Below are 14,538 nucleotides of genomic sequence, written 5' to 3' on the forward strand. Positions count from 1 at the left end.
GAAATCTTGTTTGCATTATTGCTGATTGGATATCAGGAATTTTGTAGGTACAGTCTTAATTGTTTTGGGAAATAGAGAGATCTTCGGGAGGGAGTGATACGATTTGGGAGAGAGGTTTTCAAGTTGTTAGTCCTCAAACATCGAATACAGAATTAATAACACACAGAATGAGTGATAAATCTTCAATCAATTTTAGTTTCGACATAGGATAGACGTCAAAATTTGGGATCCAAAACTCATATAAATATAGAAGAGATAATTTTATTTAGGCTAAAGTCCTAACTTGGTCCTTAACATATTGCGGTTTTTTTTAACATTATCTTTTCAATTATTCGGTCCCTCACAGTTGAAATCGGATCACATTTGGTCCATTTTGGACGGTTCCGTCAAATTCTTGACGGTTTTAATTACCGGGTCACAAATCCGTCACTAACTGGGAGAAACTGATCCGTCACAAATCCGTCAATAATTATCATTTTAGTCATTTACGTGTAAGTTACATAAATTAGGAGGAAATTGAGGCATGAAAGTACTATTATTAGAATAATGATAATTAAAGTAATATATTAACTAACTAAAATATAGAATATTAAGTGGTACCAAAAAGTAGTACTTCTACATTTTATTGTTGAAAATCGACGGACATGTATTTACATGTTTCTATACGTAGCCTAATAAAATTTGGCTCTTTTTCTATAAGTACACAATTACATATACTTTCATTTAATTATAAAGTCTAATAAAGTAAATACCTATATTTATATACTTTACAAATACTAATTTTATGCATGTGTACGTAGTGACGGATTAGTGACGAATTTGTGACGGGTTAGTGACGGATCAGTTTCTCCCAGTTAGTGACGGATTTGTGACCCGGTAATTAAAACCGTCAAAAATTTGACGGAACCGTCCAAAATGGACCAAATGTGATCCGATTTCAAATGTGAGGGACCGAATAATTCAAAAGATAATGTGAGGGACCAAAATAAAAAAAAAACGCAATATGTTAAGGACCAAATTGAGATTTTAATCTTTTATTTAATGCTCCTGAACAAAATTGAAAGGTTGGGATTTATTTAGCATTTAAACTTTCAGACCCTAAACAAAATTCCCACTTATATTAGATTAAATTATACCGCATTAATTAGGATTTCTTTTCAACTTCATAAAATTTTGGAATTTGTTCAACCTAATTTGACTTGTAGGATCCCACAGTAGTAAATAAATAAACGAGTTCACTACACTCAAAATAATTAGCTTTTCCATCCATGCACAAACTCTTAACTGATTCCATTAATGATATGTTAAAAAAATATATGAAACAAACTTAATCATTTCCATAACTAGAAAGTTATGCCTCGCATGCATTTCTTTTTTTTTCATGCACATAATAAGTCTGACTTAAATCACTAAAAGCATCTCAAAGAGTCAGAAATCAATTTAAAACTTTTAATTCAACGTTGCAGTTGAAACTCCATCCAATTATAATCATATAAGATCAATAACATTTCAGTTTTCCCCATAATTAAATTATTTCTAATTCACCTAACTCTTATTTCAAAATGTTCTTCTCCTCCTAACCCCTGCAGAAAGAAAACAGGTGACAATCCAAATAACAAATATAAATTAATTAGAATAATTACCTGGAGAATTGAATCATCCACAAATGCAAGCAAAACCAGTCCAAAGAAAGGGGGGCATAAAAAAAAAGTTTAGGCCAAAAGCCATTAGCAAAGAAAAATAAGAGATTGCTGCAAAATGCATCCAAGCTTAGTACAAAGAAAACAGGTTCAAAAAGTCAACCCCTTGAAGCCCACCATTTTCTTTGCCTATATAAGTTTCGTAGAAAGCAATCTTCAATATTCACTCAAATAATCTGAAAATCATTTACGTGTCTTAAATCTTAATTATGCATTCCATAATTAGTTGCATGTTCTGAGATTAATTGGCTGTGGTAGCTTTAGTTAATTTGTTGAGGAAGAAAAGGGCTCAATCGACGTCTCTCCCTTCCCCCTTAATCTTCTTGATGGTTACTTTATTCTTTGATTCGATCAAGGTAATATATCGATGATACTCTGCTATTTTCAACGCTTGTTTTTTTTTTGTGGTTTAACTTGTATTTTCAATGTGTGATGATATTTTGACATATTTATGATTCTTAATTTGGTTCCTAGCTAGTTTTGTAGTGTGTGTGAGATGATAATGCGAAGAAAGAGAGTTTGAGTTAGCCCCATTTCCATCTCCATCTCCAACATTTAATGTTGCTCGAATTCATTTCATATGAAAATCTGTTAATTGTGCCTTCTTTCGCGGCGAGGGTGGAGGCTTTTGTGATTAGGCGCTTAATGATTTCCTGTGTGTGTGAAGGAAGTGTGTTGAAGTCGTTCACATTGATTAATTTAAGCTTTCTTAGTGGCTAACCCCATGTGACCACCCTTTGCTGCATTTTTCATGGTGTTTGTTTTCCTTTCCTTCACACTTTACTCACCCCTTCCCCTATATATGCACCTTCTCCAACTTGCTTTGCTAATCAAACCTCCTTCCTCTGCCAATCTTGAAGTTGAGCATACAAGGTTGCAGATTGTGTTGATGTTTGCATATTTCTGTTAGTGAAAATCGTGGTATGGGAATGTCGAGAAACGCGAGAAGTAGTGATTACTTGGAAGGAATGCTGAGCGAATACATGGGCAATGGGAAAGGGGCTAAGCTGAAGGTGCAAAAGAGCTCTCCATCTCGGCTCGTCACGATGCTGACATGCCTACAGTTCGCCTTCGCCGTCTACGCCACCTTCCTCCTCTACTTCATGAGCCCCGCCGTCGATCTCCGCGCCAAGCCCGACTTCTCCTGGGCCACTAAAATCGCCCACCAGTGGAAGCAGTTCATGGTCACCACCCCCCACACCGTCGCCCATTTCCAAGACCCCGTTGTTCGGATCGGCCCGCCCTCGGAGGTGTGCGAGCACGAGCAGATCGACTTCGTGCAGAAGAAGTCCAACGACGAGGTGATGATCAAGTTCAAGAGGGATCTCTACCACGACGTGCAAACCTTCCAAAAGCAGAGCATTGGAACAGAGACGCTCCCGGAGTTGATGGGGTTGAAATCCAAATGGGACTTGCACGGCCCCACCATCCCCAAAGTCACCGTTATCCTCAACCACTTCAAGCGCAAGACGCTCTGCGCTCAGCTCGATTCTCTGCTGCACCAGACTCTCCCCTTCCACCATGTTTGGGTGCTCTCCTTCGGCAGCCCCAACGAGCAGTCCTTGAAACGAATCGTCGACAGCTACAACAATTCGAAGATCAGCTTCATTAGCTCAACCTATGATTTCAAATACTATGGCCGGTTCCAGATGGCATTGCAGACGGAGGCGGACCTAGTCTACATTCTTGATGATGACATGATCCCCGGGAAGAAGATGTTGCAGATCATGTCTCATGTTGCTGGAACTGATAAATATAAGAATTCTGTTCTAGGCAGTATTGGGAGGATCTTGCCTTTTAGGCAGAAGGATTTCACCTTCCCTAGCTATAGAAAGTTCCGCTCAAAGGAGGCCGGCTTGTATCTGCCCGACCCGGCTTATGATATCACTATTGACAGAGTTGTGCAGGTTGATTTCCTGTCTAGCTCCTGGTTTCTATCTGCTGAGCTTATTAAAACACTGTTCATCGAGACGCCCTTCACTTTTGCCACCGGTGAAGATCTCCACTTGAGGTATGTGTTTTTGTTTGGTATTGTGGTTTGTTTAGTTTTGTTTTAAGTAATGATGTCTGATATTTGGGATGTGCGCAGTTACCAGCTACAGAAGTATAGGAACGCGGGCTCATTCGTGGTCCCTGTGGATCCGAACGATAAGGAGACGTGGGGTGATAGTGAGCACAGGCTGGCCTATGTGTCTGAGACTACTGTGATCTTCAAAGACATTGTTCAAGTTCGAGATGATCAATGGTGGAAGGCTCTCTCCAATGGGTATGTGACGCAGTGGGCGGCTATGTACCCTCAGAAGATCGATGCACTCTTCTACGCCCACTCCATTGGTGAGGTGAAGGCGCTCGCCCCTCTGCTTGAGAAGTTCAGGACGACCGTGGGGAAGAAGGCCTACATTGTGTTGTCCGGGGGCAGTTTCTGCCCCTGTGAGGAGGCTGTCGTGGCCCTCAAATGGCCTAAGGCGGTCTGCAGGGAGAGGAGGTTCAAGATCTTTGATCTCGGGATTGGGGCCATCTCGGGCAGCCTCTCAAACTCGGAGGTCCCCTTGTTGCAAGGTGTGTACGCTAGTATCAAGGGGCTGATCAAGATCCACAACCCTAGCATCGTGATCACTGTCTCGGACATCGACTCCAACGTGAAGAATGCGCTCAAGATGGCAACAGAGTCGACTTCTCTCGATAAGAATGGCACCACTTCCACATTGGTGCTCTTGCCACGAGCCTCGGTCTCAAAAGCACTCTGGATGGCCGATCTCCGCCCCACGACACTGCCTAGTAAGCCGACACCCACCCCTTCTTAAGGCTTCCTGTTTCCATTCTTTGCTGACCTATTTTGAACATGAAACAGATTGGAACAAAATGAGGCTGACAATAAGCATCATCACACAAAACCGGCCCACATCCCTAGCCCGGCTGCTCAACTCCATAAAGAACGCGTACTACCTAGGCGACGAGGTGGCCATCAACTTCAACATGGACAGCAAAGTCGACGAGGCCACACTTAAACTAGTGAACGTGTTCCCCTGGCCACACGGCCCCAAGGTTCTACGCAGGAGGATCATCCAAGGAGGCCTAATACGCGCTGTGAGCGAGAGCTGGTACCCTTCCTCAGACGACGATTTCGGCCTACTACTAGAGGACGACATAGAGGTCTCCCCATACTTCTACTTGTGGATCAAGTACGCCCTACTGGCCTACCACTACGACCCCCAAGTCTCCCTCCCCGAGCTCTCCTCCATCTCCCTCTACACGCCCCGCCTCGTGGAAGTGGTGAAAGAGAGGCCTAAATGGAATGCCACAGACTACTTCAAACGCATCCATCCAAACACGCCCTACCTCCACCAGCTCCCCTGCAGCTGGGGCGCAGTCTTCCTGCCAAAGCAATGGAGGGAATTCTACGTCTACATGAACATGAGGTTCACCGAGGATGCAAAGGCGAACCCGGTCCAAATCCCAAAATCAAGAACCAATGGGTGGCAGGCCTCATGGAAGAAGTTCTTGATTGACATGATGTATTTGAGAGGTTATGTTACTCTGTACCCGAACTTCCCGAATCAGCAGAGCTTCTCCACCAATCACATGGAGCCGGGAGCGCACATAAGCGCCAAGGACAACGTGGTGAAGCATGATAAGTCGGATTTTGAGGTGCCGTTGATGAAGCAGGATTTTAGGGCGTTGCTGCCTAATGGGAAGATGCCGCCTGCGTCGAAGCTGCCGTCTTTGAACTTGTTCAATCAGGCTCTGTCTCTGAAGGGGCTGAAGGGCGCGGGGGCGAAGCTGGGGCAGGATGTGCTCGAGTGCAGTGCGAGTGAGGTGGTGATGGTGAATCATGAAACTGGTTTGCCTTCACATTGTGCCAGATTCTGATGAGGAGCAGATCATCGATAAAATGTCATTCGTTTTTCTTTTTTGCTTCATTCATGAAATTTGTTTGTTGTAGTAGTAATATATTTACAGAGATTGTGTGGACAGTGCAGGGGGAGTGTGCAATTGTACAGAAACAATTAATTGGGTTCCCCATTTGATGAAAGAAAGAAATACTATAAAATATATATATATATACTGCATGCCATTGTGACTTTTTCATAACTATATACTGTATGATTTCCAAGCTATCATATGTTTTCTGATAATTGAGTTTTTTTTTAGTGGAAAGTAGCTAGTCTAGTTAAATGAGAATGATGCAAATGTTTATATGTTTGCTATTGGGCCATCAAGGACCAAATTAGAATTTGGTTGGGCCTCCTTTTAGCATAAATGGACCGCGTAAATTGAGTTAGCATATTTTGAGCCCAGATCCTTTAATTTTTAGTTTTAGAACTATTCATAATGATCATTAAACTAACAAAAACAAAGATAGCAGTTATCTTCACACAAATAAAATGAGAAAATGTTATCATGTGAGTTCGCTAGAAAACTAACATTTTTCTGATGTTACAGATTCGGGATTAATTAATCATAATCCATCTATCAAATTCTTTATTTGCTACATAAATAACCCGGTTATGAATTTATTATGATTATTTGACCAATATAGAGTAGCAAAACCCTTAAGGCAGCACAAGCCAAATTAATTGGTTTCCTATATTGGCTAATCATAACACAACTAATTTCCTGCATCTATAAGTAGGATTAAGGACGCAACTAATTATAATATTTAAGATTTGGTGTTGAATATAGTGAAATAATAATTAATGTAGATAGTATAAGTTCATACACAATGTCTATTCCTACTAATATAAATGATAAGATATTGGATGTTATGTTGACCGCAACATAAGACTTTTAAGTTTTAAGATTAAGATATTGGGATTGTCTAACTAGCAAGGTGAGGCCTTAACTCAATTTTAAAATTTTCACTCTTCACATTTATTTTTTGTTATTTATGGTTTATGTATTAAATGTACTATTTCTAACTTCAAAATATGTCCCACAAACAATTTTGGCAGTATCAAAATGCTAATAATGAACACCAATATTCAATGAGTTGTTCAACAGCCCTTGAAAAAGGAGTGCTTGGGCTATAAATAGCTAGTATTTCTGGAATATTTTATTGGTTAATATAAAAAGAATTAGTAATAAAAATATAAGATTGTGCACATTGTGAATCGGTTCAAAACATTTTCCTTTTTCTAATATTCTTTCTTCTAAGAATTATCGTAAATAGCACACTTATCTCAAAACACTTTTGAAAACATTGCATTCATAATTTCATTATTTCACCATAATAATCTTTTTTTAATAAAAAACGCCCTATGTGGGTGGGGGTTTAGGCAGACCTATTTCACCACAATAACCTAAATATGTAAACATTGCTTAACTTGCATACTCTCTACAATTCTGTTTCCAGCAAATCTATTCTAAAAAAGCTTATCTTTTACACATCACAAAATCCCCTAATATGTTTTATTTTCTTCGAAGCAAATAATTCTTATTTATAAAGGATGCATTAGTTTTCAAATTATAAAATCATCTAAAAAAACACGCCTGACAGCCGCAGCTCATCTTAAAAGTGACCCAAAAGTTACTTAATTGTTACCGATCTTGTTAGTTGAACTTAGCCATCAGATTCAGAAAATTCGACACACAACCTACACGAATTTTACTTTTTTTTTTGTGTGGAGTACTTTATATTTGAAGATTATTACATGCATTGGTGATAGAGGAAATTGCACATGCATTGGTGATAGAGGAAATTGCGCGGATCAAGTTATATGGAAACAATAATCAACCGGGTGTATCAGTTTACAAATGTCGTTGCGACTTGATCAAGACGCTTCTCTCTCTCACAAAAATATTTATAACTCCCTAACATGCAACCTACTTTTACGGTAAAGCAGCAAGTACGGGGTCGAACCCACAGAGAAACTGGTGAGTTGAGTGTGTGTTTAATGAACATGGTTTGGCTGCGGCCACGCTTTAAGTTGAGAGTTTTAAACTACTGGATTAAACTAAGCAGAATGTAACTATCTACTTGATCAAGGAACATATCATGCAGAAAACTGTAAACTAATCAGGTAGCGACAGACTGAAAATAAATGACTTAGCTACTTTAACATGCTACAAATCTACGAAACACTTTTCCATTCAACATTATGCAAGCTCAAACTTTGGATCTATGTATTTAAGACTAAACTAAGCTCAAACAGTCAACAAAATTTCCGAAAACAAACAACTTTGATTTAAAACAGAACTCAGAACAGATCTTGGAAAATGCGGAATACAAAACAAAAGCGATCGTTTTCAACTACTTTAACAAACACGAAAGTTAACTAGGTAACTAGAACTGAAATGGAAGAAAGCTATAAATCCGAGAGGTCCTTGGTCGGAACTGAAACGGTGGCGAACGGTCCAAATCTCTCTGTCGTGCCCCCTTCTACTCTCTAGCTCACCATTCTAACTCTCTACTGGAAAACGGAACTAAAAACTACTCATAAAAGAAAATAAACGGGAGAAGAAATAAAAAAAACGAAGAACAAGAGTCCCGAGCTATGGTGATGCGCCCTCTATTTATAGGCTCTTCGTAACAACCTCCAGCTGTGATAACAAATTTGGCAGCGAATCTTCGTCCTTGCTGGAATTGCGCGTCTCATCTGTCGATACGTGTCTCCCTTTTCTGTTTCGCAGTGGTCCTTGGATAACTGATTGAGGATCGTTTTCCAGCGCATAGGCTATACATGCCCTCTTTCTGTTTCACAGTGGTCCCCCGGCTAACTGCTTAACCGTCAACTTGATCAACCCACACTCTTTTTAGTCTTTTCTGCCTTTTGCGCTAGCATGATCAGTTTGGCCTTGCTGCTCTTGGTCAAGCAGCATTCCTGCACAATTAACACTCGCTTTCCGCGTAAAACTGATCAAATAGCATACATTTTACCCTTTAAATCAATGCACGAAAAAGGACTTATCAAGAAAGTTATTCTCCACTCTAAATATTCGGTGTCAAGCTCGAATAATAATTGCGACTATTTCCTTTTCTTGGGGCGTTTTTTGAGTTTATTGCAACTTATATTTACATTATAACTATTGACTTCTCAAATTCCAAAAGTGTTGGTGGTAAATCGTAAATCCATGGAATGGTCAAAGTGGAGGGGCATAATTTGGTTTTTGTATTAATTAGCTGACTTTATATTTTAGTGGAGACTAATTGAATCCATATTTAGGATAAACGCGTTTTAATTTTTAAAAATGTAAAATCATCGATGGTTCGAATTATAAATTTTAGGGAGTCAAAACTTACGGCTGGATACTGAGTATTTGACGACATTGGATATCACTAGCGGATCTATTAAGGAACAAGGGGGTACGAGTGTACTCCCAAAATTTCGTGCTAATAGTGTATTGAACTAATATATATGAGTTATATTAGAGTGTCCACTAGGGGTGGCAAATCGTGCGTGTCGGGTCGTTATCGTGTCGACACGATAACGACACGAACACGATAACAACAAACACGAACACGACCCGTTAAGAAAACCTCAAACACGAACACGAACACGACACGAAATCCTCAGACACGAACACGACACGAACACGACACGAACTCATTAACGACACGAACCAATTCGGGTCAACACGACACGATAACAACACGTACACGAGATGACACGATAACGACTCGATAACAACACGACCTGTTAACGGTTAATCCTATTAAAAATGAAAATAATAAGAATTAATAATATTAAAATATTATTTGTTAACGGATAACACGAACACGACACGAACACGTATTGTTAACGGATAACACGAACCCGACACGAACACGACACGAACACGACACGAAATTTTCGTGTCCTTAACGGGTCGACCCGATAAGGACACGAACCCAATAAGCTCCGACCCAAACCCATTATTTTCGTGCCGGTTCGTGTCGTGTTATCGTGTCGTGTCAAAAATTGCCAGCCTTAGTGTCCACTATGGGGAGCCCGCGGCTACAACCGCGGGTTGGGGCGGAGGGCGGGCGGCTATAGTGGGGAAGTTGTCCGGAGGGCGGGCGGACAACATTTGGGGGCGGTAGGGGCGGCGGACGCGGGATAGGCGGGGTTTGAGCCCGCGACTGGGAAGAATTAGCCGCGCCTATAGACGCGGCGCCCATAGGGGGCGGACAACTGCGTGGCGGATTCAATTTCGAATTTTTTTTTATTTACCTCTATAAATACCACTCCCCACCACCAATTTTTCACCATTTTCACAAAATCCATCCACTCACTATCTACACAACCACTCTCTAAAAATGCACCGAGTCGACGACGAATCACCCGACTCTTAGAAATCGGGCTATGGCAGCAATCCATCACTTCCGTCGGGCTATGTTGTATTTTAGAAGAAGAAGAAGAAGACGACGAGGAAGCCGACTCCGACACCGAGTAGACGGTGACGGAGTTTTTAGTTGTATTTTATTTTAATTATTCGTTGTATAATTTTACCGGTTTGCAATACAACGAATATTCGGCCATAATTACCTCGTTTTCTAGTTATTTACACTGCGATTATTTAAATTACACTTGATTGAAACTAAAAATATTTTAAAATGAAAATTGATTATAAAATTTGAAGGTTATTGGAGGTGTCCACTATAGTGGCGGAAATAGAATTTTGGGGCTGTGAACAACAAAATTGGGGCTATGGACAAAAACTGGGACGGGGCTATTGGGTGTGTCCGCCTTATAGTGGACACCCTTATAATTGGTCTAGTGGTTGGATCCTTCAATTGTAGGGCAAGAAACGAGGGTTCGATTCCCTTCCATCCACGATTTTGGATGAGACCCATTTTACCCACACACTCTTTTATAGATCTCTTAGGATTTGTTTTTATTTTTTATTTTTCTCTTTGTACATTTTCTTTTCACTCATTTGCAGCATTATTTTTACACTCTTTTATACATCTATTTTGAAGTGGTGTTTTTATTTTTTACTCTTAGTTACATTTTTTTCACGTAGCTCTATTATGGCTTTGTGTCCTTAAATTTGTGTTTTTCCTTGATATAAATTTCAAATCATAGTATATAAATATATAAAAATTATTTTTAATATAAATATGAGATATAAATTTTATAAAAAGTGTTAGGATGCATGTCTTTTTTTTTTGTTTATAAAAGTAATTGAAATTTTTTTGAAAAAATTAAAAGATAACTTTTAATAAAAATAATATATTCTTTAAAAAGTAAAATAAATTTTTCAATAATAATTTTTTATGCTATACGATAAAGTTTCTTAAGCAAAATTAAAAACAAAGATTTTATTTTAAAAACGGAATAAAGAGAAGAGAATAGATCACACGGATTTTGAAGTTATGTATTATTGTTACACTTTATCGTACCCCGAATCAAAAATCTTGGATCCGCTACTGTTGGATATGCTTGATAACAAATTATATACTACTCCTACAAAACTTTTCATTATTAAACAGTATAATACGAGGTGATATAAAATTGGTTGGAGCAACAGTAGCTTGTGATCTGAAAATAAGCATGTGGTCATCATCATCATACCCTAAAGTTTTTATTTAATCAGCCAAGAATCTCTTTTTTTAATATTTTAGTTTGAAATGAAGATTTACATAATTACATCACAATATGCCAATATGCCTAATTCTGGATGACAGCTTGTTGCAAAAATGGACAGGTCAGTGTTGATGCCACCATGTGATGGCTGTTAAAATTAATTTTACTATTCAGCCTAATATAGTCCGATTATCACTAACCGATCCGACTCGAGTTTTAAAAAAATAAAAGAAAATGTGTGATACTTTTTTTTGAAGGAAGAAAATGTACGATACTAAAATAGTTTATTGAAGCTTTTGATATATGCCACGTACTGAAGCTTTTGATATATGCCACGTATCTATAAAGTGAGAGTTACACCACATAACTATAGTACTATTCCTTCCAAAAAAAATATTTATATTCCCTCCATCCGTCATTAGGAGTCTCATTTCTTGACAACACACATTTTAACAAATGTTAATAAAAGTGAATGAAAAAAAGTTAATGGAATATGAGTCTCACTTGTATATATTACTCCATCCGTCCCAATTTAAGAGTCACATTTTGTCATTTAAGCCTGTCCCAGTTTAAGAGTCACATTTAGAATCTACCATATTTGGATATAAAAATTAACCTCATTAATCATCAAATTTACACTCAAATGCCATTACTTTCATATAAATAAAACAAAATAAAATTCTAAACATATAAAAAGTCAAAAGGGTCTCATTTTCCACTACTTCACTTCATTTATTACACATTCCACCAATTTCGTAAAACCCGTGCCATAACTAAATCTTACTCTTAAACTGGGACGAGGGAGTAGTTTTAAATGAAATGTGTGTAAAATAAGTTAGTGGAATGTGGACCCTATTACCATTTACGGTAAAAGTGAACTGAGACTCCTATTCGCGGACGGACTAAAATGGAAAAACGAAACTCCTATTCACGGACTGAGGGAGTAGTACCGCTTTAGCAGTCCCAGATTTTTTTATGCACGTGCTTTGTAAAAGTGATAGTAAGAAATAGTTAAAGAGGAAAAATGGTAAAGTAAGAAAGAGAATAATGAAGAGAATAGTCTACATTATTCTCTGTTACTTTACAATTTCTCCACTTTAACTATTTATTATTATTTTTATAAAACAAGTGCGCAAAAATAACCGGGACTGTTAAAACGGGACAGAGGGAGCATTATTTATATGGTAAAATTATGTTTGAATACATCACCAAATTTGAGGCAATTTAATTGAATTGCTCAAATTTTTGAAGTGCTATTATTTGAAACTTTTAAATGATACGGGACTTTCATTTAACAATAATGTTCTCAGAAGACTTGAATAGAATTCTCCCAACAATCTCGTAGCATATTTTATTTTTAATTTGATTCTCACAACAAAAATTATCTCGAACCTTTTTAAAGCATATGGATAAGTATTTAAAAATGCTAAAGTGAACATCTTTTTGCTTTTACTTTTTTATGTTTTAGTATAAGAATATATGTTTGCTTTGCAAACTTGGAAAAGAGTGATTGTGTATGATTTTACGATTTTGGTCCCTCACAAATAAAAACGGGTCTTGGATAAGACTAAAGTCTCATTTTGGTCCTTAACATATTGCGATTTTATGATTTTGGTCCAAAACATTATTTTTTGAACTATTCGGTCCCTCACAAATAAAAACGGGTCACATTTGGTCCGAATTTGACGGAACTGTTAAAATTTGACGGTCAAAGGTTGTTTAAGTTATTTGACTAGATTATGAATTTAAATAAGAATATTTATTTTTTTCTTATTTTTTAAGAACAAATTATCTCTATCTCTATTTTTTAAGAACATGTTTTCCAAACATGTTCAGGAACCTCCTCCCTCCCAAAAAAACGATTTGTTTCGCTGTCAAAGAACATGAGCGGCTCCGGCAGGTGCCTCTGCAGCGGATCCGCCATTGCCGCAAAGCTTCGGGTTGACGGCGACCACCCAAACCCACCAGAAACACGAGCAGACACACAGAAACGAACCTGCAAACACAAGCGACGCGACGACTCACCTAGACCCTACGACTGACGGTCGAAACCGCTGGAAAACAAAGGAAGAAGATGATCGGAAAAAGGTTTCCGGCAGGCGGAAACTTAAAACGGCAAAAAACCGGCTAAAAACACGGCCAAAATAAAAAAACCAATCGGACATATTAGATAAACGACCAAGTCAAAATAACTTAAACAACCGTTGACCGTCAAATTTTAACAGTCCCGTTAAATTCGGACCAAATGTGACCCGTTTTTATTTGTGAGGGACCGAATAATTCAAAAAATAATGTTTTGGACCAAAATCGTAAAATCGTAATATGTTAAGGACCAAAATGAGCCTTTAGTCTGGTTTGGTGCGTCCTCTTTTTCGAGAGTGACATTTGAATTTGAATTAATTTCCAATTGTTTAAAATTATATTGCTTCCATTCCATTAAAACTAAAATACAAAATATATATAATAAAAATGTTATCTTGCTACTGTATAGGCATGTTTAAAATATTTGAAATTGTCGACAATTATAAAGTAAAGATACTAATGATCATTTGAAGGATAATATTGTTAGCTTTACATGTTTTTACCTAATCTCTTGGACAGGTGGCTTGAGTGATTTTGGAATGGGTGCCACGCATTATTTTTCATTCATTTGTTTGCTTTCAATCCGTCCATCAATTATTGATGCTCCCACCCATTTATTCAAAATGCGAATCAATAAAAAGATGATCTTTAACTTTCATTTTAAAATAATGATACTACTATTATTTAATTCCACGATTTTCGTCTAATTTTAAATTACATTTTTACTAGAGAAACAAATATGGGCAGTTGAATTAGCTAATCGCACTGCAATGTGTAAGAATTTACTTAAATAAACTACAATATAAGTAGTAACGATTAACACTAATATGCAATAACATCGAATTGGTTTTGTACTCGGAAAGTGAAAAAAGAAAACTTATACTACCAATTTTAGAATGTATGTAAGATATAAGCAATATAACCAATTAGGCGTTTAGGTCCTGAAAAATTGAAACTATCTGTCCTAGACTAAAATACTTTGTAATGGTCATTCTTCTTCGTAAATATCTAGTAATATATACTTAATGTGGAATTTCGTAAAGAAAACATTGAAGCACATAACTTTTTTGTAACTTAAAATTGATTTATTTTGAGCATTGCGATCTGATGGGGTGCGTACTAAACAAGCCCAACAGCAATGACGGCCCATCAGCCCAAAGCCCAAGGAAGAGTATGAGTTCGGCATTACCAAAGAGTTCGGCCTCAGCCTACAGCTCGGTAAAAGCCAACCTATCAAGCTCTGCTCTCAG

The 14,538-nt window shown here is 37.9% G+C and overlaps 1 protein-coding gene across 3 annotated transcripts; it reads left to right on the forward strand.

The window, feature by feature from the left end:
- Window positions 1-1,673: 1,673 nt before the first annotated feature.
- LOC121743604 lies at window positions 1,674-5,732 on the forward strand. Of its 3 annotated transcripts, none has more exons than XM_042136933.1 (4): window positions 1,674-1,788; window positions 2,611-3,711; window positions 3,790-4,478; window positions 4,552-5,732. In XM_042136933.1, the coding sequence occupies exons 2-4, from the start codon at window positions 2,624-2,626 to the stop codon at window positions 5,568-5,570; spliced, it is 2,796 nt and encodes a 931-aa protein (XP_041992867.1). In that variant the 5' UTR covers window positions 1,674-1,788; window positions 2,611-2,623; the 3' UTR covers window positions 5,571-5,732. The 3 variants fall into 3 exon arrangements, with proteins under 3 accessions (XP_041992867.1, XP_041992865.1, XP_041992866.1); XM_042136931.1 differs by having other exon boundaries at window positions 1,679-2,056; window positions 2,561-3,711; XM_042136932.1 differs by having other exon boundaries at window positions 1,679-2,056.
- Window positions 5,733-14,538: the final 8,806 nt, after the last annotated feature.

This window comes from Salvia splendens, chromosome 8, assembly GCF_004379255.2.
Source record: "Salvia splendens isolate huo1 chromosome 8, SspV2, whole genome shotgun sequence".
Classification (NCBI taxonomy): Eukaryota; Viridiplantae; Streptophyta; class Magnoliopsida; order Lamiales; family Lamiaceae; genus Salvia; species Salvia splendens.

What these genes read in the sequence shown, in the direction of transcription:
- LOC121743604 (XM_042136933.1), top strand. Translation starts at nt 2,624, where the DNA reads ATGGGAATGTCGAGAAACGCGAGAAGTAGTGATTACTTGGAAGGAATG. An exon ending in GGTGAAGATCTCCACTTGAG is followed by an intron (nt 3,712 to 3,789) that starts GTATGTGTTTTT and finishes GGATGTGCGCAG; the next exon opens with TTACCAGCTACAGAAGTATA. An exon ending in CCGCCCCACGACACTGCCTA is followed by an intron (nt 4,479 to 4,551) that starts GTAAGCCGACAC and finishes AACATGAAACAG; the next exon opens with ATTGGAACAAAATGAGGCTG.